The 25,028-nt window shown below is 35.9% G+C and overlaps 1 protein-coding gene across 1 annotated transcript in view; it reads right to left on the reverse strand.

The window, feature by feature from the left end:
• Positions 1-1,991: 1,991 nt before the first annotated feature.
• The window catches only part of LOC144975959 (transcription initiation factor TFIID subunit 6-like), a 28,330-nt gene continuing 5,293 nt past the window's right edge, over positions 1,992-25,028 (reverse strand). Inside the window, exons 2-12 of the mRNA XM_078920197.1 lie at positions 20,438-20,756; positions 16,868-16,954; positions 16,155-16,311; positions 14,876-15,102; positions 12,676-12,741; positions 11,558-11,737; positions 10,991-11,115; positions 10,484-10,616; positions 9,702-9,827; positions 2,814-3,002; positions 1,992-2,429 (exon numbers count right to left, since the gene is read on the reverse strand). Coding sequence (XP_078776323.1) covers positions 2,034-2,429; positions 2,814-3,002; positions 9,702-9,827; positions 10,484-10,616; positions 10,991-11,115; positions 11,558-11,737; positions 12,676-12,741; positions 14,876-15,102; positions 16,155-16,311; positions 16,868-16,954; positions 20,438-20,587 — 1,836 coding nt within the window. The 5' untranslated portion in view covers positions 20,588-20,756 and the 3' untranslated portion in view covers positions 1,992-2,033. The remainder of the gene's footprint in view (positions 2,430-2,813; positions 3,003-9,701; positions 9,828-10,483; positions 10,617-10,990; positions 11,116-11,557; positions 11,738-12,675; positions 12,742-14,875; positions 15,103-16,154; positions 16,312-16,867; positions 16,955-20,437; positions 20,757-25,028) is intronic.

Here is a 25,028-nt window from a genome sequence, read left to right on the forward strand (position 1 = left end):
CAGATAATACTTATGTGGCTGGGGGCTTTTAAGGTAAGATTTTACACACATTCGTATTTTTAAGATCTTTGAGTGCGATTTGTCGCAATTTTTCATTTTCGCACTCCGTAACATGGTTTAGACCAAATATCTAAGTTTTGTCACTTTGCAGATTTACTCAATACTTTCAAAATTATAGCCCTTTTTTGCAGCCCCACCCCTAATTTTTAATCTCTCTGAAGAGGTCAAATTTTTAAAAAATCATTTAAAAGAATATTTTTCATGTATCAACATGATTCTACGTCAAAATAATCTTCATTATCACAAGTTAATTTGTGCCAAGTTTGAAATTGATTGAAGTAATAGTTTCTTTAAAATCAAGACTAAAAAAGGTATTACTATTTATAGTAACATCCTATTTTGAACATACAAAATAACATTTTTTGGAAATTTTCAACATTGGATATGTTACTGTGCATATAGAAGTACATAATACCCAATTAAAAAGTTCATATACCCCTTTGGTTTAAAAAATAGTAATTTCAGTGAAACCTCCCCTTAATAAGTTGAAAAACATGACTAGGAACATGTAATGTAATGTGTGTGATTAAATGCTTTGATGACAAAAAAAATTTAATTTGCGATTAATTTCAGGATGTGTCACCACCGGATGGGGCAGGAGCTACAGATGGCAGTTGTTTTGTTTTTTTTGTAAATAAATTGCAACAACCCATAACCTACTGGCACATACACTGTGGTCTGCAGAGAGTGGCAAATAATGCCAAATACTAAGGAAAACTATCAACGGAGTGTGATTCCGATGCCGCCATGTTATTATTATGTGATAAACAAATAAAATTGACCATAAAATTTTGATCTGGTTTTGTCTTGATTTGATTCGAGTGTATTGTTGAATGTCTTTATGGATGTTTTCTCTAATTTTCACTTGCCTGGAAACTTTAGAATGGTCATGTTATTTTTATGTGACTCTTGATAAACAAATAAACTTGACCATAAAATTTTGATATGGTTTTGTCTTGATTTGATTCGAGTGTATTGTTGAATGTGTTTATGGATGTTTTCTCTAATTTTCACTTGCCTGGAAACTTTAGAATGACACTTGTCACGATTTTCGGCCAATAGATAAAATGTCTCTAGCTCTGAATATTATTATATTATGAACGGCCTTTAAATTCCCCTTTAAAAAAATGCTACCCCATTTTTCTACTTTTAATGATTTTGAATTTTGATCAAATTTCCTCTGAAAAAGTACATGGTGAAAATCTGGTCCTTGGAATCCACTAAAAAAACCCAAACTGCCTTTCATAAAACACTAATACCTAAAAATGACAAGAGAATCTATCCAATATTAACAATCATCACAATACACATGAGGCACGACTTCATTCAAAACTGATACAAAAGTAATAGATGAAAGACATGCACAACTAATAAAACAGCCATCCAGCTTAAGCCTTTAATGGCGAGACTTTCAAATTTTTTCAAATCATTATTCATATGGAGGATGTACCGTTTTCTTGAAGACAGCTATAACAAGGATACACCTCATGCGTCATTTGGTGAGTTTACCCATGTTACTGCTCTCTTGGTGACTGGTTCAACTACTGTTCTAATTAAAATCAAACCCCACCTGTCAAAATTAAGGTTAATTAAGATTTTCAAAGTAATGAAGAAGCAACAAATGGAGAAGTATCTACAAATTGATATGGAAAATATCACTCACAAGAATTAAAAATGTGAGATTTCATATCTAAAAAGCAATATTTTTGCCACCCCACTTTCACATTTATGCTAAAAATTACATAAATCTCAATTCATTGTCTTTTCCTCTCATGATCTAGTAATTACTTAAGCTAACCATCAACCCCCCCCCCCCCCCCCCACACACACACACAAAATATTACCAGATTTGCAATTTTGCAATTATATATAATCCAATCCGCAGAACTCTGAAAAGTTTTGACTCCTTGAGTAAAAGAATATCAATGGAATAATGTACATTATCACAACTTACTTCCATCCTTATGAGAACGTCATAATGTAGTTTTCCCAGCTATTGTGCTTATAATGCTACCACCTGAAGAACTCCCGCTATCGGTGGACTTGGCCCCACCCTGAATAACAACAATCTTTTGGGTGGTCACACCACTGCCAGTACTGCTGACAGGGGCAGAGGTGGCCGAAGATGACTGGCTCGTCACTAACTTTACCATGGGAGAGTTGGTGATGACTGTCGGAGTAACGGATGGGGTGGTAGGTCTCGACTGGGTCACAATGAGAAACTTTTGAGCAGGGGCAGCGGACGGTGTGGACGGAAGTGATGACAAGGAGCTGCGTGGGACGATGTTTGGTAAAGAGGAACCCTGGGATAAGTATGAGGAGGATGGGTTGGCTGATGTTTGCTGTTGGATGACTATTTGAGCGGGACGCTGGTGATAAGGAAAATAATAAAATGAAACGATAAGAGTTAGCAAAACTGCGATTTAAAAAAAATAAGAAAAATGAAAAGGTAAGAGTTTTAAAAATGGCTATTCCAATACATGTAACGACCACTTTATCCTCATTTTGAATAGAATGACAATCATACAAATTTATTCATCCATTCTTTGAAAACTACAAAAAAATGCATACCTCTAACAAGATAATTACTTATATTTAAGTCGTTCCAAAACTCAAAAATGATTGCTAATTTTCATAGCTAAAACTAAAATCATTTAGAACAGACATTTTCCTCCGGTCTGCAACCCCTGACATACAATTTTCTACTTTATAAAACTAAATACAAAAAGAAATAAGACTTTGCATCTCCTCACCTGTGATATCTGCAAGGAAGGTCTTGAGGGAGCCACATTGTGAACAACAGAGGGAGGGGCGGTTAATGATTTCTCCTTGGTGTGGAACATAGAATACATTAGAGATCCAAGATGGCCATATGCCACATTGAATTCTTCAACACTCTCGGTGCTTTCATGGAAGCTCTTCAAAACATTTGGAAGGTATTTCTATAAGAGGGAATAAAAAAAGGACTGTTGAGACTCAAATTTTAAAAAAATTTTTATGATAAAATGCTCATACCAGTACAATTGGGCATTTAGAATGGTGGCCTTTGCCTTTATTCAACAAAAGAATATTTCTGGAATTTAATTGTTTGTTAAAGTTACATTAAAACTGCAATTTTATTCCATGACGAGAGAGAGCATATTTAATTAAAAATTAACATTGCTGAAATACTCCCAAAATCTAAAATCAAAAGTTCCTTGGCCTTGATCACAAGTTTTCATTTGTCTTTCTCATAGGCACTCCTGTCCTCACAAAGAAATCTTGTACTATTTGAGTAAAAATCACGCTTCATGCTTTATCTTATAAAGGCAAGATATATAGCAAGGAGAAACGATCGCTGCTAATGTATTGACAAAGCGGGGATGGCCGAACGCGATGTGGTTCATTGGATTAAAATCTCAATATCTCTGACTCATATGCATCAATTTCATAATAAATGACATGTCTAGTTGCTAAATTAATTTTTCTTTTTTATGGTATATAACATGTCTGTGTTTTATTTTTATTTCTTTTAATTATCGTTTTGTGAACACAGTATGGTTCGTTTCGGATCGCGACCGATAAAGTTCGAAGGCCGTGGTTGAGGTTTTGTAACTCCGCACTTAATTAAACCGCTGCAGCTCATTTATTTGACATCGCATTGCTTTCAAATTTGGCGACCAATCAGAAGAGAGTTTGCCCTTTGTCCCGGTGTTTTTATTTTTCGGATAACCCGTATGTGAGCTGCGCGGTCAATTTGTAAAGTTGAAGAAGTTTTACTCGAAGCACGCACTTGAGGAGCCTTGAGGATTACCTGAGCCCGATAGAAGAAAGGTAAGTGTTTATTCCTATGTAATTTTTATAAGTATTTATTAATTTTTAGACCCCTTAATTTTAAAACGAGTGTTGATGTTTTCTGAAAATCGCTGGCCGACTGCGCTCACTACGAAGTGTAATCTGAGTCCATTTATCGAGTGTAATGACGTCTTTTGTGTTGACGGTTATCGAGCTTCTCATTGGTCCAGAACCTTAAAAGTTCTATTAATAGTATTTGGACCTTGAAAGCGCTCCGTCACATTTTCTTGCCTTTCTTGATAACTTTTTTGGTCTAATTGTTTTACGAAGTTCAAAAAAATTGTGCATTCTAAACACAGTTGTTGAAATATTGAGTCGATTTAATTTCTTGACGTCAAGGTAATCGAATGTAATTATTCTTTCTCATTGTTATTGCTGTTATTCGTACTTCGCGAGAACGAATGTGCGGGTAGTAGCATCATCTCCATTAATTTGTGCGTGTTTTTGATTTGTATTTATTTATTTTATGATGTTTGTCCAAAAACTGTTATATATCTTAAATTTGCTTATAATTGAATCAGTTTGAGCCTAGATTGTCCTTTCTCAATCTTTCATAAGTCAACGGATGCATTCAAGAAGGCAGATTGCCAATATCTCTCTCCTCATTTCATCACGAACTTTTTACTTCTACGATCTCAGTCTCAGGATTTAAAAAAATAAATAATTGCACCACAGTGACCAGTGCCAGCGATTTATAAAACTATATCACAGTGGTGTGCACTTGAGAAACCATTGACTTTCAATTATTTGAAAATTAAATTCTTAGGCAGGCACTATTATTTTCACTGTGTCAAGGCCACGGGAGAAACCAGTCAAACATCGAAATTAATTGTTTTGTTTTAGATTAGATTCTGCTTATGAAAGATCAAAAATGATCAATCCCTATTCCAGTTATTTTAAATTAAATCTCCCCATATAAGATATTCTTTGTTGACTTACACATTTCGTATTTTATTGCTTTTAATGTTTCTCTCTCTCTCTCTCTATCTTCCCTCCTCCCCCCCCCCCCCCCCCCCCCTTTCCAGCTAAACTTAAACTTAAACCATGCAACCCAAATCCAGAAAGTCAGCTGATTCCAACCTTATTGGTCCACACTGTTCAGCTATTGGTTTGAACAAGACCAATCTAGGAGTTCCCTCTTCAGTTCAAATTGATTTTGTTTCAAATGGTGTCATCATTGAATTACACAGGCTTCTAAAACTGTCCAATTGCAGTGAACCAAATCTTCTTCTCTCTTGGCTTTCTCCCTTTGGACTCAGTACAAACGGTGAAGTCTTCTTAGATTGTGTCAGTGCCTTGTGTCAAAAAAGGGAGCACTTAAGGCGAAGGAAGCGACAAGATGACATAGTCCAGTTGGAGAGAGAGGAGTTCAAGTTAGATAAATGGACTCCTCTTATCAATTCAGAACTGCAGCCGCCTCCACCTCAGACTGAGCCAGCCTTACCAAGTGAAAGAGATGTATTAATGCATTCAAACACGCTGACGTTTGAGATCAATAAAAAGAAGAAACATATCGCCTCTCTGGAAGGGACTGTTTTGAATCTGAGAGATGAGATGTCGGAGAAAAGGAAGGAGATGGGTCACTACGGACCGTCAAATGTAGATAGAAGGGATGCCCGCCACAAGATGGCCCGTTTGGAACGGGATGACATGAAATCTCAACTTGCCTCTCTTCAGACCCAAAATGCCTCCCTCACCTCAAAAGTTAAAGACTTGGAGGAAACACTTGGAGACCTTAAGGCCAAATGTCACAATAAACAAAAGATTGTGTCACATTACAAGTCCACCATACAAAAGTTTAGGCGTCTTCAAAATTTAAGCTGCAAGCTTTGTCCGGGCCTGAAGAAGGTTATAAATAATTTAACACTGGAAAGGGAGGCTCTAGAAGTCCAGTTGGAAGAAGTTAAAAAGGAGCAATTAACAGTCACAACAAGGAATGGACAAGGCACATTTACACCAGAAATGAGGTCATGTGTCTTAGAATTGGTTGGGTTGGAGGTGGCCACAGGAAAAGTCAGGGATGTTATAAAGGCTGTATCCAGTCATGTTTTTGGAGTACAATTTTGTGATGATGACCTCCCCAGCAAGTCGACCTGTCAGAAAATTGCTGATGAAGGGCATGCCATTGCTAAGCAATATATTGGCCAACGAATGAAGGAGAGTTCATCCTGGGGTCTGCATAAAGACGGAACCACAAGAAGAAAAGTCAAGATCCTGGATACTGCTGTCTGTCTTGATAATGGGGAGACTTTGTCTCTAGGTTTTTCAACAGTGGCTTCTGAGACAGGCCAAGCAATTGCTACTGACAGCATTAAAAAATTGGAAGAAGTTGAGGCGGAGGACAAGGATTCCCTCTCTAAGCTCCATTATACGATGAGTGATAGAGCTGCCAATGAAAAAAAAAAGTAATGCCATTTTTGCTCAATGGCGCGATAATATCACTAGAAATAATTCAGTTCCTGCTCCGAAGCTCAAAACACTTTTTCTGCATGGCCCATGTCTTGCTTGGCTTCCACAACGAAAGTGTAAAAGTGTTAAAGGGTGTCCAGAACGAACTCGCAGAAAATGGACAGATGGGCCGGGATTGTCATCCAGGATTCAAGACCTACAGAATGTTTGAAGCTGCTCCTCGTCTGTGCGTTTCTGTCAGCAATGCTTTTGCCCCCGTTGGAGATCATCTGGGTGTTCGTGACATCTGGAATGCTTATTGTCTTGAAAACAATATTCAGTCCCTCATTAAAAATTATAAGGACAATAGATTCAACGCCTTATTCCATACCAGTGCAGCTACTATTTATCACCATCAACATTTCTTACACATTCTACAGAACATAACAAATCCAAACAAAAAGCTGCAAGCACTCCAAAAAGATCTGGAAGATGAAAATCTCATGGTCGTCATCAAGGCACTTGCTATTATGTACATCAAAGTCACAGACCCCTTTTGGACCCTTGTTACATCAAAATTATCATACCTCCAAATACAACCAATCATCAAGCAACTGCACTCTGATCTCCAACACTTGACACAGACACCGCAATCTATAGTTACAGACACATCAATTCCATCATTACAACGCTACATGTCGCAATCACAACTTTACAACATTATCCCGTCAGTCCAAGAAATAGATGCACAACTCGAAACAGTACTCGGCACCCTCATCCATTCATTCCTTACACTTATGAACAGACAACTCGACACATACATCACACAACCTTTAACATCTGAAGATATTGAAGCTACGTCCTTTGCGCCAGCTACAAATTTGGTCTGCGAGAGAAATTTTGGAGATCTTGACTCCAGTCAACATCGGCGTCCCTCTGCAACCATGCATCACCACACTACGGTCCACCTCTTAAAGCGTAGCAGGGAAAAATTATCGAAATGGGTGGGCTCAATGAAATCAGAGCAGAAGACTTCACTGTTCAAAGAAGCCAGAAAACTTGCCCCCGAGCTCCGCAAACAACACCAGACACAGTTTAAAGAAGAATTAAAGAAATCCCTCGACAAAATTAAGCCTGATCAAAGACCTCCAAGGCAAAGGACAGAGCAGATGATGGAAGAGGAAGACGACGACAGTGACGAGGATGTTGCAGGAATGCCAGATGTAGATGTTACCGTTGGTGATTGGGTTGCTGTTGCTTATCCAGATGGCTGGTATCCAGGTAAGCATACTTACGAATCAATCTTTTTTTTTTCGTTCAATGATATGCAGCCTTCTTCGAGGGAGCATTATTCCAAAATGTAAATATGTATATGGCAATATAATAATATAAACAAGAACGTAAACATATTTATGTATTTTTAATATATTATTTAGTCTTGTATTAATGTTATATTGCATACATTTTCAAAACACTTGGTGACTTTGAAAGTGTTGCGTTTCCTTGTCGTTCAACTCTCATTGCATTTTTGTCATTTTAAGTAGATTATTTGTATAGGTACTACAAACATTTATTTTGTATTTTATGAAAATAATATTTAGAGAGTTATATTTAACTTAAATCTGAGTAAAAATCGCAGAACATATCATTTTGGCTGTTACTTGATTTCTAATTTTCAAGATTACTAAAATGTTTGCTTTTTCTAATTTGTTTCATTTATTTTATTTTCTTTCAGGTCTTGTGGAGGGCATAGTAGATTCTGATGATATGTTTGACATTAACTTTGGTCACTGGTGTTCAAACAAAAGGGATTTGAAGTGGCCAGATGGAAAAGATAGGCACCCTGTGCATCGTAATTTTATTTTTTACTCCAATTTCAAGCTGGACACAAAAAATTGTGGGACATGGAGTATTGTCAACAGTTATGATGCCATCAAGAATGCCTTCATTAAATTTAAGGTGGATTATTTTTAATTCCCTTCACCCTCATTCCATGTCATCCGAGTACATCCCTTCAGGTAGGAAACATTTACTCCAATTTTCTGAATAACATATGAGTCAGAGGTAAAGTTCATATTTTATGTGAATGAAAATATTTTTTGAAACATTGCAATGATGTATTATCGAAGTGACGAATTTCTCAACAGTGTATTAGATTATTCCCACTGTGTTGGGCCAAATAACCCCGTCATCATCATATCTTTTTCGAAATATGTTCACTGTATTCATCATTTCATTGATTTGCTCGAAAAAAAAGTTTGTTCTCTCTCTTTTTTTTTTTTTTTTTTAAATATTTTTTACTATCTAGCGTTGGGTAATTATCTCCCTTGGAATTAGCCGGGCAGTTAATACCGCACCTTGCAGTTTACTTGCGATTGTTTTTTAGTGTATGTTTGTTTTCCTACTTTTTCTCTTGGTTTGGGTCGAGACTAGAATTAGTGTCGGATATGATATAATCTTATTATGTCGAGTCGAATTATCTCCCTTGCTTTCAATAACAGTCTTTTTGACGTCACATATTATAGTTAAATAACATATTAACAACTTATACCGTGAATTTACATAAATATAGTTTTTAATTTGCACCCAGGACAATGAAACAGTGTCTATACAACCCAGTACGACTAATCTATGTTAAAAAATTATGTAATATGTAATTATCTCCCTTGTACTGCGTTAAACGGCCAATCTGACATGTCCAACGGTTTCCTCGCATATTTTTACCATAAGATGTGGATTTTCATTCCTTTATCTTTAAATTTGTCCTTTCTGGAGCTAAATTCCATGAAAAGCATAGCTTTTTTTACACCGTCTGCTTCACTATTATTTACTATTAAGCTTATGTCAATGTAAGCGCCCCGATTCTAAATTTCAACTGTTCATAACTTTTTTATTTATGGACCGATTTTGATGATTTAAAAAATGAGATGCTTTGTACCACAAAAGCTTTTTAATCAAAGTCTTTCTTTTATCATATTTGCAAGTTAAAAATTTGACCTATCCTTGCCAAGATATACCTAACGCGCCAAATTACAAACAAAGCAAAACATACAACAAAACAGTAACTAACGGTAACAGCAACCTGCAACAAGAGTACATCAGTGTTGATGGTCACAAAAAGTAAAAAAAGGAGGAAAATTTCAAACAATTGCCTTTAAACCCTATTTTTACTGACTCTCATTTGTAAAGCAATTGAGATGATATACTATCATAGATACTCTGGCTAACTTGTGGATTATGGGGACACTGCACCTGTCTATTCCACCATACTCTAAATCTCTCACTACCGAAAATGTCAATTTTTTAAAAGGAGGAAAATTCCTCTTCTGACTCCAAAGCGCAGAATTCTGCAGATGCCAGGAAAACCATCAGCACTGATACATATAGAAAATAAACAAAAGACAGAATAGAAAGTGTACCATTAATTGTTTCTTTATATGTTCTGCTGCCACTTTGTCAATACTGTTTAGAGCTGATCCTTCATTAGCAATCTTGATTCGGTTGCCCAGTATACAGATATATGGCAAAAGGCACGACTTGATCACCTGAAAATGATTTGAAGGGAAGGGGGGGGGGGGGGGGGGAAGGGAGGAAATTTTCATCTTCTCACAAAAGTCAAGCAATGTTAAGTGTGGCCGATGCGGGATGTGTAACAATGATCACGGAAAGTTCTGGTCCCAAGGTTTTGTGTCCTGGGGCAAGACATTACCACATATGACTCAGGTGTACCAGCCTATAGAAAGTGACTGATATTGTATGAGTGTTAGTATAAAAAGGACACCTAACAAAACAACCGGTACTAAGTGAAATGGAAATATGGTTCCACACAGCCTGTTGAGGGAATAAGTGAAACATTGTAAAGTGCACTGAGCACGTTAAATCTGTGGTAATGCATCATGTAAATGTTCACATTCATTTATTTATGTTACCTTATACAAGTACTTTTAAGTATGCACATCACTCGTCATTTTTTTTTAGTAAACAGAGGTGCTAAAACTGAATCAGTTAGTTTATATGAACCATAAGAGGACCAAGATAGGCTAGAAAGTACTGTCTTCTAAAACAGAAATGACAAAAACCCTAAGAATTGCTTATACTTATACTCTACTGACTGCCTCATTTTTACACCTCCCCCCCCCCCCCCCCAAAAAAAAAATAACAACAAAAAACAAAACAAAATAAAACAAGCCCAACAGTTTACCTCTGGTCCAAGTTCTCCCAATCCTGCAATGGCTCCATACTGCGTAGCAAGGGCTGCCTGCTCAGACTGGATAGCCTTACTGAATTTCTTGGTCACACGAGCTTGAATGTTGTTGGTATTATTACTGTAATTCCTTTTGGATAAAAAATTTGAAATTAGCATTAATGGATAAAAATAAGTCAATTACAAATAGGGTTTTTATGAGACATGGGGGAGAAAAAACGTTTCTACAATCACACAAACACAACCATGAATGACAAAATTCTGAAACGCTCTGCATTTAGACCTCACACAGACAACACTAAAGAATAAAAAACTATTATCTTTCCTAAAATTCCAAATAAAAATTTAAAAAAAATTTTTTTTTTAAATCCATCTTCCACAACTATTGCCTCTATGTGAATTCAAAAGAAAAAAAATATATAAATAAAAAAATGACAATTAGCCCATGGAGCCAGTGTAAGTGTCAGCTCTACATTTTATTCCCTATTACTACCACCAACCAACCTGCTGATTTGAGCTACCAATCTAGCAGCAAAATCTCTGAGGGCCCAGTGATTGTCCATGTCTGGACGGAGACACAACTGTCGACTAACCACACAGGTCATCACAGTGGGCAGCAAATCATGTAACTGGGGACGGAATTCAACCCAAAATATAATAATAAAAATAATAATAAATATATAAATAAGTAAATAAAAAACATCAATAACTGTGAAAAAAAAGAATGATTCAACACAATCCCAAAGCCTACCTTAACATATTCAGCGATTTATTTCCTTCCAATTTCAGACGAACAAAGCTGAAGAGCTGATCATGGTTAGAAAGCCATTATTTTCCTTCAATGGGATCCATTAAAAACAACAACAATAATAATAATAAAAATAATAATAATAATAATAATAATAATAATAATAATAATAATAATAATAATAATAATAATAATAATAATAATAATAATAATAAAAATAATAATAATAATAAAATGTCAAAAGTTGATATTTTAATTGATAAAATTAATGCTTAATCTCCCATTTACGACATTGTTTCATTACATGACGAAACTATGCTTACATATTTGTCCAGGTAGATGGTCTGATTGTCAAGTAGAGATTTGACCATTCTCATGAGGTAAATAAGTAAAGCAAGGTTATTCTGCACTACGTTGATCTTGACACCCTCTGTAGCAAAGGCCACAAAACGTGGCAACATCTGGTGAAGTCCTGGGTCCAACTGCAAACTCTGTAAAGCCTCCTATTAATGAGATAAAAATCCACGGTTCAAATCTCACGTAAAGGTTTCATTCTCATTGTAGAAAATTTAAACCTTTGCCTCGGTATTGAGACACTTAGTCTTAGTTTAATTGAAGTATGAAAAGAACTAAATAAAATCCCCAGTCTTTAACTCATGGCGGGGGTGGGGAGGGGGTGGATGTCCCCTGTCAACAAACGTAGAATATGAAATAAACTATATAAATTCTATTACAGAGAAAATTGCCCAGATAAGACTGTACCCTTGCGATCAAACATGAAAAGAATTTAAGCATTCTGCATTCCTTTTACTCTTTTAAATGAATGATGCTGGCAAGGACTGGTTTCCCTGGTTTACATTCCTCTTGGAGACATACGAGCCCCTCTGTTCCATAATTCAATCTGGCTTTGCAATATAGATGGTAATAAAACCCAGTACGAGTAGTAAAGCTAAAGCAAGAAACTACCGATATTACTGTGCGGCTTTGTCTAGTGGTATGACACTCGCTTTCGGATAGGAAGGTCCTGAGTTCGAGGCTCGCTCTCGGCGCATAGTTGAGTCCTTGGAAAAGGCTCTTTACTCACATTCTCTCACCGTACTCAGGTGTAAAATGAGTACCTGGCCGTTAACAGCGTTGTCTTGGTCCGAAAAATTGTAATATCGCCAAAAGGCGTCATGTCCCGTCCTACATGTTGCTGTTGACCAGGGACCCCTTGTAAAGCGCTTTGAGCACATTTAGTGGATATTGCGCTATATAAAAGCTCAATTTTCCTTTTCTTTTTTTTTTTTTGACTGATGCCTGGGATTTCTCTCTCTTTTTTAATGATGGACCGACCCTAAAAGAAAAATTTCTGCCTATGATAAAAAAAAAAAAGGGAAATTATAATATTCTAAAATTTAAAAATTCGTAATTAAATAATGACAATGAGAAAGCTACTTACAGATCTTTTCAACTCATCGGGTCCTACACAGCTTTCTGTTATTTCTTTGTAATAAAACTGTTGCTCCTGATGAAGGAAGGTATACGAAAATGTGAGTAATGGGGCGATAAAGAAGGGGAAAGATATTATTCTTTCATAAAATGTCAAAAACATTACAATGAATTAAAATTTTCTCAAAGACTTTCAAATCCATCTGAAGACATAATATAGCTGACCAATTCCACCAAAAAAATAGTCAAAAACAAATCTGCTATAAAATGAGCTTTAAAAAAGCAGAAAATCCTAGTTGGCCTATCTAAAAATAACAACATCTTTCTTTATTATTTTAAAATATTTATCTTTTAGGTATGAGAATTCATTCATTAATGCAGAAACACCAACTTAAAAATTTGGCTCACAGCTCAAAGGAATTTCTGACACCACTCGGAGGAATTTAGATGCTGAAAGAGGAATTTCCGCAAATGGGAAAATTCGGATAGTATTTGGCATTGTGTTTATATATCCTATTATTCTAAATTGATAGCTGATTATGTTTGTTTTTAAGGGTTTTATGGCGCTTACAATACATTAAGGTCATATCAGCGCCAGTAAAAAGAGAGAGAAAAAAATGGGAAAGTAAAAAGTTCTAGAATTACATTTAAAGCACCAAAGAAAAGGTAAGACAAGGGGAATTGGTTCAAATAGGAAACATTTAGATTCCAAGAGCACACCAAAAAGTACTTAGTTTGAGATTACCTAAATGTCTTATCCTGACGTTAAGCACAGGAACACACTAAAATGTTTACAAGTCATATATAACATGTAAACAAAACATAATGCAGTGCATAACAGAGAGATGATTTACAAGGAAAAAAATATCATCTCCCAAAACTATCCATTTGACTGTTTCTCTCTCAGCCAGGGTATCCGGCCAAGGCCAGACATGAACAACTATAAGGAGCCCAGTTACTTCAATTTTGGTTCTTCCATATGCAACAAAGCTACACATATTAATACTATATACTCTAAATATATTTTGAGTCCTAATCATATTCTCTAATGTCATAATAACATGAGTGCATGTACACACACACTTCAATAAACTATTTCCTCTTGCTCTCTATGTCTGTTCTCTCTTTCTTCCTCTATCCATTCCCTTTTCTCTTCTTCTATTCTAATACATTATTAAGACTTATACAGCATTTACTGATTTAATTGCAGAAGGAACGAAAGTCCTTTTGTATCTGTTGGTTCTGCAGTGTGTGAGAGCATACCTTCTAACTGATGGGAGCATTATAAATTCTTGATGCAGCACATGGTTTTGTTATAATTAGTGGTACTGATGATGATGTGGTGGTGGTTGTTGTAGTAGCAGTGGTGGTGATGAAGATGTGGTGGTGTTGTGGTAGCGGTAGTAATGATGATGTGGTGATGGTTGTAGTAGTAGTGGAGTGATGATGATGTGGTGGTGGTTGTAGTAGTATTGGTGGTGATATGGTAGTGATGATGATAATGTGATGGTTGTAGTAGTAGGGGTGGTAGTGATGATGTGGTGGTGGTGGTTGTAGTAGTAGTGATGATGTGGTGGTGGTTGTTATAATAGTAGTGGCAGAGATGATGGGGGAAGTTGGGTGTAGTAGGGGTAGTGATGATTGTCGGTGTTGGTGGTTGTTGTTGTCATGTTAGTGATGATGATGTGGTTGTAGTAGTTGTGGCAGTGATGTAAATGTGGTGGTAGAAGTGTTTGGGGTGGGGGTGGTGGACACTTGGAGCAATTTGACCTCACCGGAATTTGACAGAAGTTGCCTGTAACCCGGAATTTATTTTTCTGGTGAAACCGGAGTTTTGGCGCTGATCAATGTCTTTGATGATACTCTAAAGCATAAAAAACTTATGAATCAACCCAACCACATTATTCTTAGGATAACTTTTTGTAAATTTATTTCCCCATGTTGTTTTTATTCAATGTAAATTAACATATTTTAATACAGAGTTGCCAATTCAGGAGGTAAAAATTTACTGAACTTTTACACAAACACATTGACACACCCTTTTCTGAGCCCTGAACTTTGGTAAAAAGACCTACGTGTTTGCTTTTTTCTCCCGTGTTTAGCATCTGATTGAAAAATATACTGAGGGTTTATAATATACTGAATTCCGTAAATATACGAATAAATTGGCAACCCTGTTAATAGTTTAGGTCATCCAAATCAAAACTTACAACCGATAGTTCATGTGTGGTCAAGTCCTTTAACTTAACGGTATCCTTGTGTTTATGGTGATGTTTGTGGTGCTTGTTGGTCTCTGAATGTGTCCTTTTATGGGGTCGCGTGGTATGTTCATTTTTCAGTGAAGTGTTGAGCATCTCTTGCTTTTGAATTTCTTTGGTTATAGGGGGAGGGTTTTCTGGGAGGCTGGGCTGGACACCATCAATACTTAACCAATGAGCTAAAAAAAAAAAAAAAAAGGGAAAAGAACAGCGTACTATCAGGAAAGCGTACGAAATGTCAATAATTTCTTTTCTTTTTTTTTTTTTCAATAAAAGAAAAGCAAGCAAACAGCCGAGTTATGGTAATGTTAATAAATATATCCTCGATAAGATTTGTGTACTGTTTGCTTTAGACTATAAAAACGTTTTAAAATGCCAAAAAAATATCCCAATTCACTCATGATGTTCATTCAAATGTTTTTTTTTGAAAACATCAACTTCATTCTTAATGAGATTCATATGGATAACATTATGTAGAGTTGAAGATGCTTAATTGAAATGACACCATTACACAGAAATTACTCCAATTAAGTGGCAATACAATAAATCAAATCCAATGAATGACCTTCCTAATTGGAACAACTCATCATGACTCGACTACACATAAGTCTTTTGTGGAGGCGATAACAAAAGTGATACAGAACTACTTTTCAGTTACTTTATCTAAGGTCTAAGATGGTGCCAACCATTTTAGTGATATCTAAAATAACATAAACCCATAGAACCTAATGGAAGCTAGATCATTTCTATAAATTTTTTTTTTTAATTACTCAATATTGATGACTTTTTGTGTTGATCTTTTGCCATAGCCTCAAAAGCACATGATACAGACGTCATTTAAAAAAAATATTGTAAGGCTGTGAATAAATCTTGGGGGTCCTGATAGCTCAGTAGGTAGGTAGAGCACTCGCTTCCCACACAGAGACCAAGATCGATCCCCGATTACAGTCAAGATTTTTTTCTCATCTCCCTGTCCACCCAGCGGTGATTGGGTGTCTGGGTCAGTTAGATCTGGTGGAAAGTACTTTGCGATAGAGCAGCGTCCTATCCATGGAACAATTTTTTAATGCAATAGATAAATATTTGAAATTGAAATATCCAAAGGGTAGCACGCAATTGCTGTTGTCCGTTTCACGCTATAGAAACTGGGATAAACTCTGGCTTCATGGGCCTTTTGGCTCTGGACTACTTTATTAGTGAATAAATCTTAATCTCAAACATGAAAACTCACCTTTAAGATTAATTTCACAAGGTATCTTGGCAAATGGGTCATTAATTATGTTTTGTAGATCCACTTCCTTTTCATCAGTGAAGTAAATTTCTCGCCCACCACCACTGGCATGTCGAAAAGGAATGTTGTTGTCCATCATACTTGATCCATAAACGGGCTGGGGAAATTAAGGCATTACATTTTCAGTACTTTCTAAAACGAAATCTCTTGATGTGTTACAAAGACATAATAGCCTAGGCAGAATCAAATAACCAAATTCCATGAAAAGAGTAAAAGAGAGCAAAAGTTTACCTCCAAAATTCACATACATACAATAATAGATAATCATGATTCTGTCAAACCCGTGCATGGCGATGAGAATAATGATGGTTTGGTATGGGGAAATTGATGAAAGAGGATTGTAGTTGTAGTTCCTTTAAATACATCAATCTTATTTATTACAATTTTTTTTTTTTAAAATAAAAAAAAAAAAAAATAAAAAATTCCAGATTTATCAGGACTATAATAAACCGACAACAAAAAATAATAAAAATATAAAATAAATTTATTACTAAAAAACAGATCGACGATTGATTCTGTTCTATTATTCATTTTTGTTTATTACTTTTTTATTTTACAGTCCACAGATTCAAGCAGCTCAGTATCATTTTCACCATTTGTAGCCTGATGATACAACTAATCACATTTTTAACGAAAACAAAGTGCCCACTTACTTCAACATTTGACATTTGCAAAGCAGAGTCAAGATCTGAACACACAAGCTTCTTTCTTTTGCTATGCTGTCTGACTTTATCAGCTTCCTGAAAGAATGATTAGGGAATATGACAATGACATAGATATAGATTTTAAATATTTCTATCAAGCAAAACTGCCAGCAAAGACAAAATTCATCCAATGACAAAATCTTGAAATCTCTCACTTGCTGGCCCTGCCACTGTATACCAGCAAACTTTGATCTATGCTTTTATGGGAAATAGTGCGAGAACAAAGGCCCTTTTTGTTGACAGCGCTGAATATCCCCCCACATCTTAGACTTAGCTAACAACTTCCTCTTGCATTGCACATACAGGACATTCTAATTAAGTTGAGATGAAATGACTATTGAGGTCAGTGAAGAGGAAACGAGATTCGTATTTTCGAAACTAAACGAGAGGAAGGCTGCTGGGCCGGATGGATTGAAAGGAAAACTATTAAAAGAATGTGCCCACCAGCTTTCCCCCATTTATACACATATTTTTAACTGGTCCCTCCAATGCGTTTCGATCCCTGAAATTTGGAAAACTTCAAAAATTATTCCTGTTCCAAAAAAAAAAAACTTGAAACTATGAACGATCTCAGACCTGTTGCACTGACTTCAATAGTCATGAAATCTTTAGAAAAACTTGTTCTTGTTAAAATTAGGAATCAGTTTATGCCATTGAGTGATAGTCATCAATTTGCTTACAAACCAGGACGTGGCGTAGAGGATGCCATTTTGCTGTTTACAAACAACATCTACAGGCATCTAGATCACGCTAGGAGCTATTGCAGATTGCTTTTTGCAGATTTTTCTTCAGCGTTCAATACAATGCAACCTCAGTTGGTTGTTCAAAAATTGACTAGTCTGAATTTAAACAAGTATATAATTGCTTGGGTGCTCGAATTTCTTACGGAGAGAGCACAATATGTTCAATTAGGACAAAACAAATCTTCCTGTATAACTACAAATACTGGGGCTCCTCAAGGTTGTGTATTGTCCCCTGTATTATTCACAATATACACGAATGACTGTAGAAGTCAAAACCTGAGTGTACCTTTAATAAAGTTTGCAGATGACACCGCTCTTCAAGGCCTCATAACAAATGGCAACGAAGTGGCTTATAGGCAAGAAATTGATAGATTTGTGTCTTGGTGTGATGCCCACCACCTAGAGCTTAATATAAGCAAGACAAAGGAGCTAGTGATTGACTTTAGGAGAGTGAAGGAACCGATAGAACCGTTAAAATTAAAGGACCAATTCGTCCAGCGAGTTCCTCACTACAAATACCTTGGTGTAACGATTGATGACAGGCTCAAGTGGGATGAACACTTGAAAATAATTAGGCATAAGATGTGCAGACGTACATATTTTTTATCAAAACTCTCTCAGTTTAGAATAGATAAAACCCTCTGCACATTATTTTATAGAGCAGTAATCGAAAGTGTTTTGTCATTTTGTATAACAGCTTGGGGAGGCAATTGCTTAGCAGTGGAAAGGAACAAAATAAATTCAAATATTAAAAAATCCATTAAACGCTATATAAATGATGTTGACGATGTAGATCTTTTATACGAGAAATTTTGTATAAATAAAATAACTAAAATATTAAATGACCAGTATCATCCACTAAGACCATCAATTATTATGTCAGAAAGAAGTGGTCGCCCTTTCTCTATTTCAACGAAAACAGAGAGACACCGAAAATCTTTTCTGCCGTCCAGTATTAGGCTTTATAACAACAAGCAATAATCATTTTATATAATTATTTCTCATTTTTACTTTTTAAAAATATAAATATTAATTTATTTGTTTTGCAATCTTTTCAATTTTCAATTTATAGTGACAGTTTTAACTATTTTACAGTGTTGAAATTATTCATATTATAAAGCGCAGCTCTGGTTATAGAGCTGCTCCTTTTTTATATATATACATCCTATTTCCATTGTATTTTTATCTTATGTGTAAATTATAACACGTCTGTACAAAAAATTTCCTTTTTGGGATGCAATAAAGTATTATTATTATTATTATCATATGGTATATTTCACAAGGCAAAATAATATAACTTCGAAAAACCAAATATCAGTTTTGAAAAATGCATAAGCTCCATGAAAACATTCAGCTGCAAATTTCCTGAAATAAGTTTGCACAGTGAATTAATTATATTTTTTTTGGCGACTCCCCCCAAGTAAGAGGCAGCCATGAAATTGAGTAATTTTTTCTGATTTATCATAGCCCACTCTCCATTTATCTAGATTGGTGACTGGCAATACAACTTCTAATGAAAGATCACTATTGCAACAATGTTTATCAAACAGTGACAGTGAAAAACAAATGACCTCTAATAATGAGAGACAAATCTAACTGCACAAAACAATTAACAAAGTTATCACTCATAATGGTTGCATAAGTAAAGAAGGGGATCAAGAATGCATTGTCTACCCATTTATCTCATTGAACAAACAAACCATTTGGTGGTGATAGCATTGAAAAAACAAAACCATCACTCAATATCCATTGCACCAATGGCTAGTTTGCATGTAAGCCTAGCTTCGTGGCGATTGCCCCATGATCATGAACGTGAATGGCAATCGATAGTCACCAACAGGGGATAAAGGTAAATGATGAACAGTTCGACCACACACCCGGCTGACTGTCCCGTTAAAGTAATTAGCATTTCATGAACCATCCTTTTAAATGATTGAAAAGACAATGAAATGCTTTTATAATGGGGATGGTCATTGTCAAATTTCGTCCCCATTAAGTGGCTGGGAATTGGAAATGGTATAACTTTTTATAAAGAAAAAATTCTGTTCCCAACGAATCGTCCCAATTAAGCAGCATCCCCGATACCGGCTTTGACTGTATATCAAAAGCTTACTCTAGCAAAAGTTGCATTAAATAAAAAGCATAGAATTTATTTTCATAGATTCTGTCTTTATTTGTGTTCTCTAAACTCAGAAATGTTACAAAGCATCGAGGATACAGGTTCCACCAACAACCTTAATCAAATCCCAATTCAACAGGCTCTTTTATCCAGACTCTTTAAATAGACAATTTTTTATCACAAATTTTGAGAATAATAAAACAATCTTTGGACCCAGTTTTTTAACTATATTACTTTAAGATTAATCCAATGATTTGCAAGCATTTGGATGGCCATAAGAATAGCGGCCCTATGACTTTGAACTAGATTAGCTGAAGTGACTTGCTCGAGGTCACAAAACAGTGGAGCACTCAGGACTCAATCCTGATTAGAGGTGAAGACCGTGCACTGCTGCCCCTTTATTCAACCATATGTGTTAATTAAATGGTCTTTGAATTTGAAGGCCCATTGAGCTGGGTAAAAGTAAATTTAAATTATTCATTTGCATTTTTTGTTTTTTAATGTGAAGACTAAGACTAGACCCTATTCTTACAGTATGAGTCAAAGTTAATATCCCATGGAAAGTGTTCATTGCCAAGGTTGTAATTTCTAACTCTGAGATAATTGACAGGGCCGTGACTCAGTAAAATTACTAGTTAGACAATAATAAACGATTACCTGTATCAAATGTTTCAATCGATAAGTGATGTCTTCAGCCAGAAATGAAGCACCTTCGTTAGCAAGTCCAGATATTCCTATGGATTCTGCAATAATCCTGACAGACTCAGCTGAAAGAAGTCCAAGTTTGCTTTCCTTCTCAGAAGACATGACGACAATGGCACAAGAACAGTTCTAAGTAAGTTTTTTAGGCATCAAAAGCCTAAAAAAATTCTAACCAAAACAGCAGAATTCAATTCAATTTCACTGTCTTAAGCCTGGAAATAAGTTTGTGGTCCGATCATCTCTGTCAATCATGATTTGACTCAATGTAATAGCACTGTAAAGAATAGAATAAAAAGAAACATTTGTTCACAGGGATGTTCAAAAGGAATATGATATCTCTATGAGTGGCTTTTCATAAAGCTACACACTATTTAGCGAGGTGCACCACTTCAGAAAGAAGGCCCCTAAAAAAAACAACCAATGAACTGATTTTCTCCGTTCACGTCTGTGCCAGGTTATTTTCATTGTGATATTTTAAAAGAGGGCTTTTTAAAATCAATATCAATAAATCCATTCAAAATTGAAAGACAGTCTTCTATTTTTTGTTATTATTTCAAGTGAAATCTTACCCCAACTAGAACTAGAACCTGGATTTTAATTTGTCTTTAAGGACACGCCTCTAACTACTATTGTCACTTTGTGACACTAACATTACTCCGTGGCAGTTAAGATTAAAAGTACACATGAGTAGTTGATGAACTGACACAGTCCTTGGCAATTGACGCTACCAATTTAAAAAGGCAATAGAGACGTTCTGATCAGAATAATTGGATGATTAGTAAGCGTAAGGCCTGTGTCAGTTACCAAGATAAAGATCTATCATTAATGACCAAAACTAAAACTAAAAGAAGTGACTATTTCTCCGAATGCTCGGGAAAATAAACTTGATCTCTATTTCTCAGAACGGTTTCCGTTCTCAAGATTTTGTTTTGGTTCTTTGCGAGAGTGTCTGTGTGAACGGTGAATGCATATGCATTTTTTTGGGATTTCTTTTGCCAGTGCTTGGGAGCTCTGCTGTCTTTTTTTATTCCCAACTTTCTGTTACTGTTATTGTCTAGTGACTTAACTTCTCTATCTCGAGTTTGTGCTATCCTGTCTTTCAACTTTGGCTTTGTTATTTAGGTTTACTTCTGCTCTCTCTTTGATAGTGCAAAAGTGAACGCGCAAAGGAGTATTCGAGATAGCATAACTTTTTGATAAAATTATAAATCCGTCTCTTACTAGGTACTTTGGTAAAAAATTCAAATTGGGTTGAGCTCAATGAAACCTATATCATTATAAAGTGCTTTTCAACACGATTCTAATGATACCAAAATTGTGAAAATCAGATTAGCAGAAGAAAAGTTATAGTGCATGGGCCAGTGGGCGAAACCCTCCCCCCCCTGGGGGAGTTTTCGCCACATGGTTTTTCTGAAACAGCAATATATCTTGAGTATTCATCCGGGTGTTACCGTTTTTTTCAAGTGTCATTTACGAGAGTTACGGCCCCTGAAAGGTCATTAGGTGCAATTTTTTGTGAAATCGTTTTTGTGCATAAAATGGTTGTTTATCACCTTAAAATTGTTTCACATACAATCAATAATGGAATTTTATTGTAATTTCTCATTTTTTGCCTCATATCATAAAATATTTTACAAAGCCATATAGCGTTTTAAAATCTTTGATAGCCATTTTCTCTATAATTTGAAAAAAAAATCTATTACAGTGTACTTGTTTCCCTTCAGGATGAATAAACAAGAGGATTTTGCACTAGCACAATTCAGGCATGCTTCAGGGACATATAACACAAATTAATCCGGGTGTTACAGTTTTTTCAAGTATCATTTACAGGAGTTATGGCCCTTGAAAGGTCATCGGGTGCAATTTTTCGTGAACTCATTTTTGTGCATAAAATGATTGTTTATCACCCTAAAATTGCTTCAAATGCAATAAATAGTGGAATTTTATTGTCATTTCTCATTTTTTGCCTCATATCATAAAATATTTTACAAAGCCATATAGCGTTTTAAAATCTTTGATAGCCATTTTCTCTATAATTTGAAAAAAAAATCTATTACAGTGTACTTGTTTCCCTTCAGGATGAATAAACAAGAGGGATTTTGCACTAGCACAATTCAGGCATGCTTCAGGGACATATAACACAAATTAATCCGGGTGTTACAGTTTTTTCAAGTATCATTTACAGGAGTTATGGCCCTTGAAAGGTCATCGGGTGCAATTTTTCGTGAACTCATTTTTGTGAATAAAATGATTGTTTATCACCCTAAAATTGCTTCAAATGCAATAAATAGTGGAATTTTATTGTCATTTCTCATTTTTTGCCTCATATCATAAAATATTTTACAAAGCTATATAGGGTTTTTAAATCTTTGATAGCCATTTTCTCTATAATATGAAAAAAATATATGTTACAGTTTATTTGCTTCCTTTCAGTGATAAATAAACAAGAGGAATTTTGTACTAGCACAATTCAGGCATGATTAATGGGCATATAACACATATAAATTTGTAACATTTGACCTTGCTGTAGCAAAGAAAGCTTACGATATTGTCTGGCAAAACCCACAGCTTTACAAAACAGTTATAATTATTCACCTGGGTGTCTTTCACACCATAATTTCATATCTTGGTGCCCTGGGAAAGCTCCAAAGTGGATCTGGTTTTGAAGAAATTGTGACTGAAGCAGGGCTATGTGCACATGGTTCTATGGATAGGGTTATGAGTGGAAAGAACTACAACAGGGCTATACGAGTGCATGTGTCTGTTTTGGAGGCTCTAGAGAGGCTTCTGCTTGCAAAATTTGAGCAGGACACGGATTCAAAACTCAGTAAAGACCTCATGTCTTACATAAAGGAATTCACCGAAGGAATTTCAAGCCATACAGCTAATAAAATTCTCCAGTCAACTGTGTATGCTGAGTTATTTTCCCAGTATGAAGCCTTCAAAGAGAGTGTCCGCTCAGGAAAGTACGGAAAAACTGCACAATACTGGATCCAATACATGGACAGAGTAAGTATCTCAGTGTATATTTTGTGTCACTAGCCAACCTGATTCATTCCCACCCAGGGGCAGAAGAAATGTTACAAGATAATGGATTTAGTGTCTCTAGATCAAGGACGCCTGCTGGAAGAATAGCAGTTGATATGACCATTGGACAAACAATAAACAAACATGCAAAGACAAAAGGAGGTATTGTTGGGTTCAGCAAGAGTCTTCCAAGCTATTACCGTTGGAGTGTAACAAGACACAATCGAGCAGAATATGTATCAGCAACCCAAAGAATGATCAGCAACAACAACTGTATAGATATAGACACCCACAAAGAATTGAGCCTTGCAGAAAAAAGACAAAGTGAAAAGCGAGTGCAAAAGATCCTCCAGGCATTTTCAGCATTTATCAATCCCTTTGAAGTTGAAGATGGTCTGGTCAGTCTAGCTTCAGGAATGAAAGTGCAAGAGGATGTTGCTGATGACCTGTTAGCCGTGGAAAAAACAGGAAAAAGATTGTTTGAAAGTTTTGTTGAAAACAGACTGAAGGAAAAGACTGTAGAATTTCACAAGCCATTAGAAAGGAACAAGACCAAGGCATTTGCATCATTGAGGAAAGTGGTAACAGTGAAAAAAGACATGAACGTGGTCAAAATCAAGGCACAAAGAAATTTATTTGGCCAGCTTCTTGTTTTGTCCCAAGAGCACAGTGTTGATCTTCAAAAAGTTCTTCAATATCCTCTAACACCTATCCATGGTCGCTGGCTTCATCAGATGGTTTACCTCTGAAGACCAACAAAGCAACTCTGTTGCACAAGCTCACGCCTGACAATTCATTAATGTTCGAGGATTATGCAAAAAAAAAAAACAAACACCGTTTACATTGTTGATGGCAATGCACTGTTACAAAGTCTGTCAGCAATCCCAAATACATTTGGTGAAGTAGCCAAACTTACATTTTCCTCTTTACCACAAGCAGCTTGTGTACACTTTGTACTGATACTTACATAGAAGATTCAATCAAAGGTTGTGAGAGATTGAGGAGAGGATCTTCTGAAGATAATGCATACTTGTTAAGAGGATCTGCAACAACAGTGCCCAGACGTTGGAAATCATTTCTCAGCTGCGTTGATAACAAAAGATCCCTTATCAGGTTTCTCCTCAAGGAATGGGAAAGTAACGAATATGCACAGAAACTAAGAAACAGGGAAATCTTCTTTGTCTGTGAAGAGAGATGCACCTTACTTTACAGTGACACGGATGAATTTACCACAGCTGTACCTTGTCTAGATCTCCACTCATCACAGGAAGAGGCAGACACACGAATTATACTGCACTGTCAATATGCTTCCCGCCAACCAAACTGTGAAACAATTGTTGTCAGATCACCAGACACGGATGTCTTCTTACTTCTTTCATTCTCAGAGACAATTGGAAAGACCCTGATTTTTGATACTGGCTGTGGCAACAACAGGCGACAAATCAATGTCTCTCAGATAGCAAAGACTTTGTCTAAACAGATGTGTGATGCATTACTTGGTGTCCATGCATTCACAGGC

The sequence above is a fragment of the Berghia stephanieae genome, chromosome 6, assembly GCF_034508935.2.
Source record: "Berghia stephanieae isolate SIO BIC M18660-M18661 chromosome 6, UCSD_Bste_1.3, whole genome shotgun sequence".
NCBI classification, from domain to species: domain Eukaryota; kingdom Metazoa; phylum Mollusca; class Gastropoda; order Nudibranchia; family Aeolidiidae; genus Berghia; species Berghia stephanieae.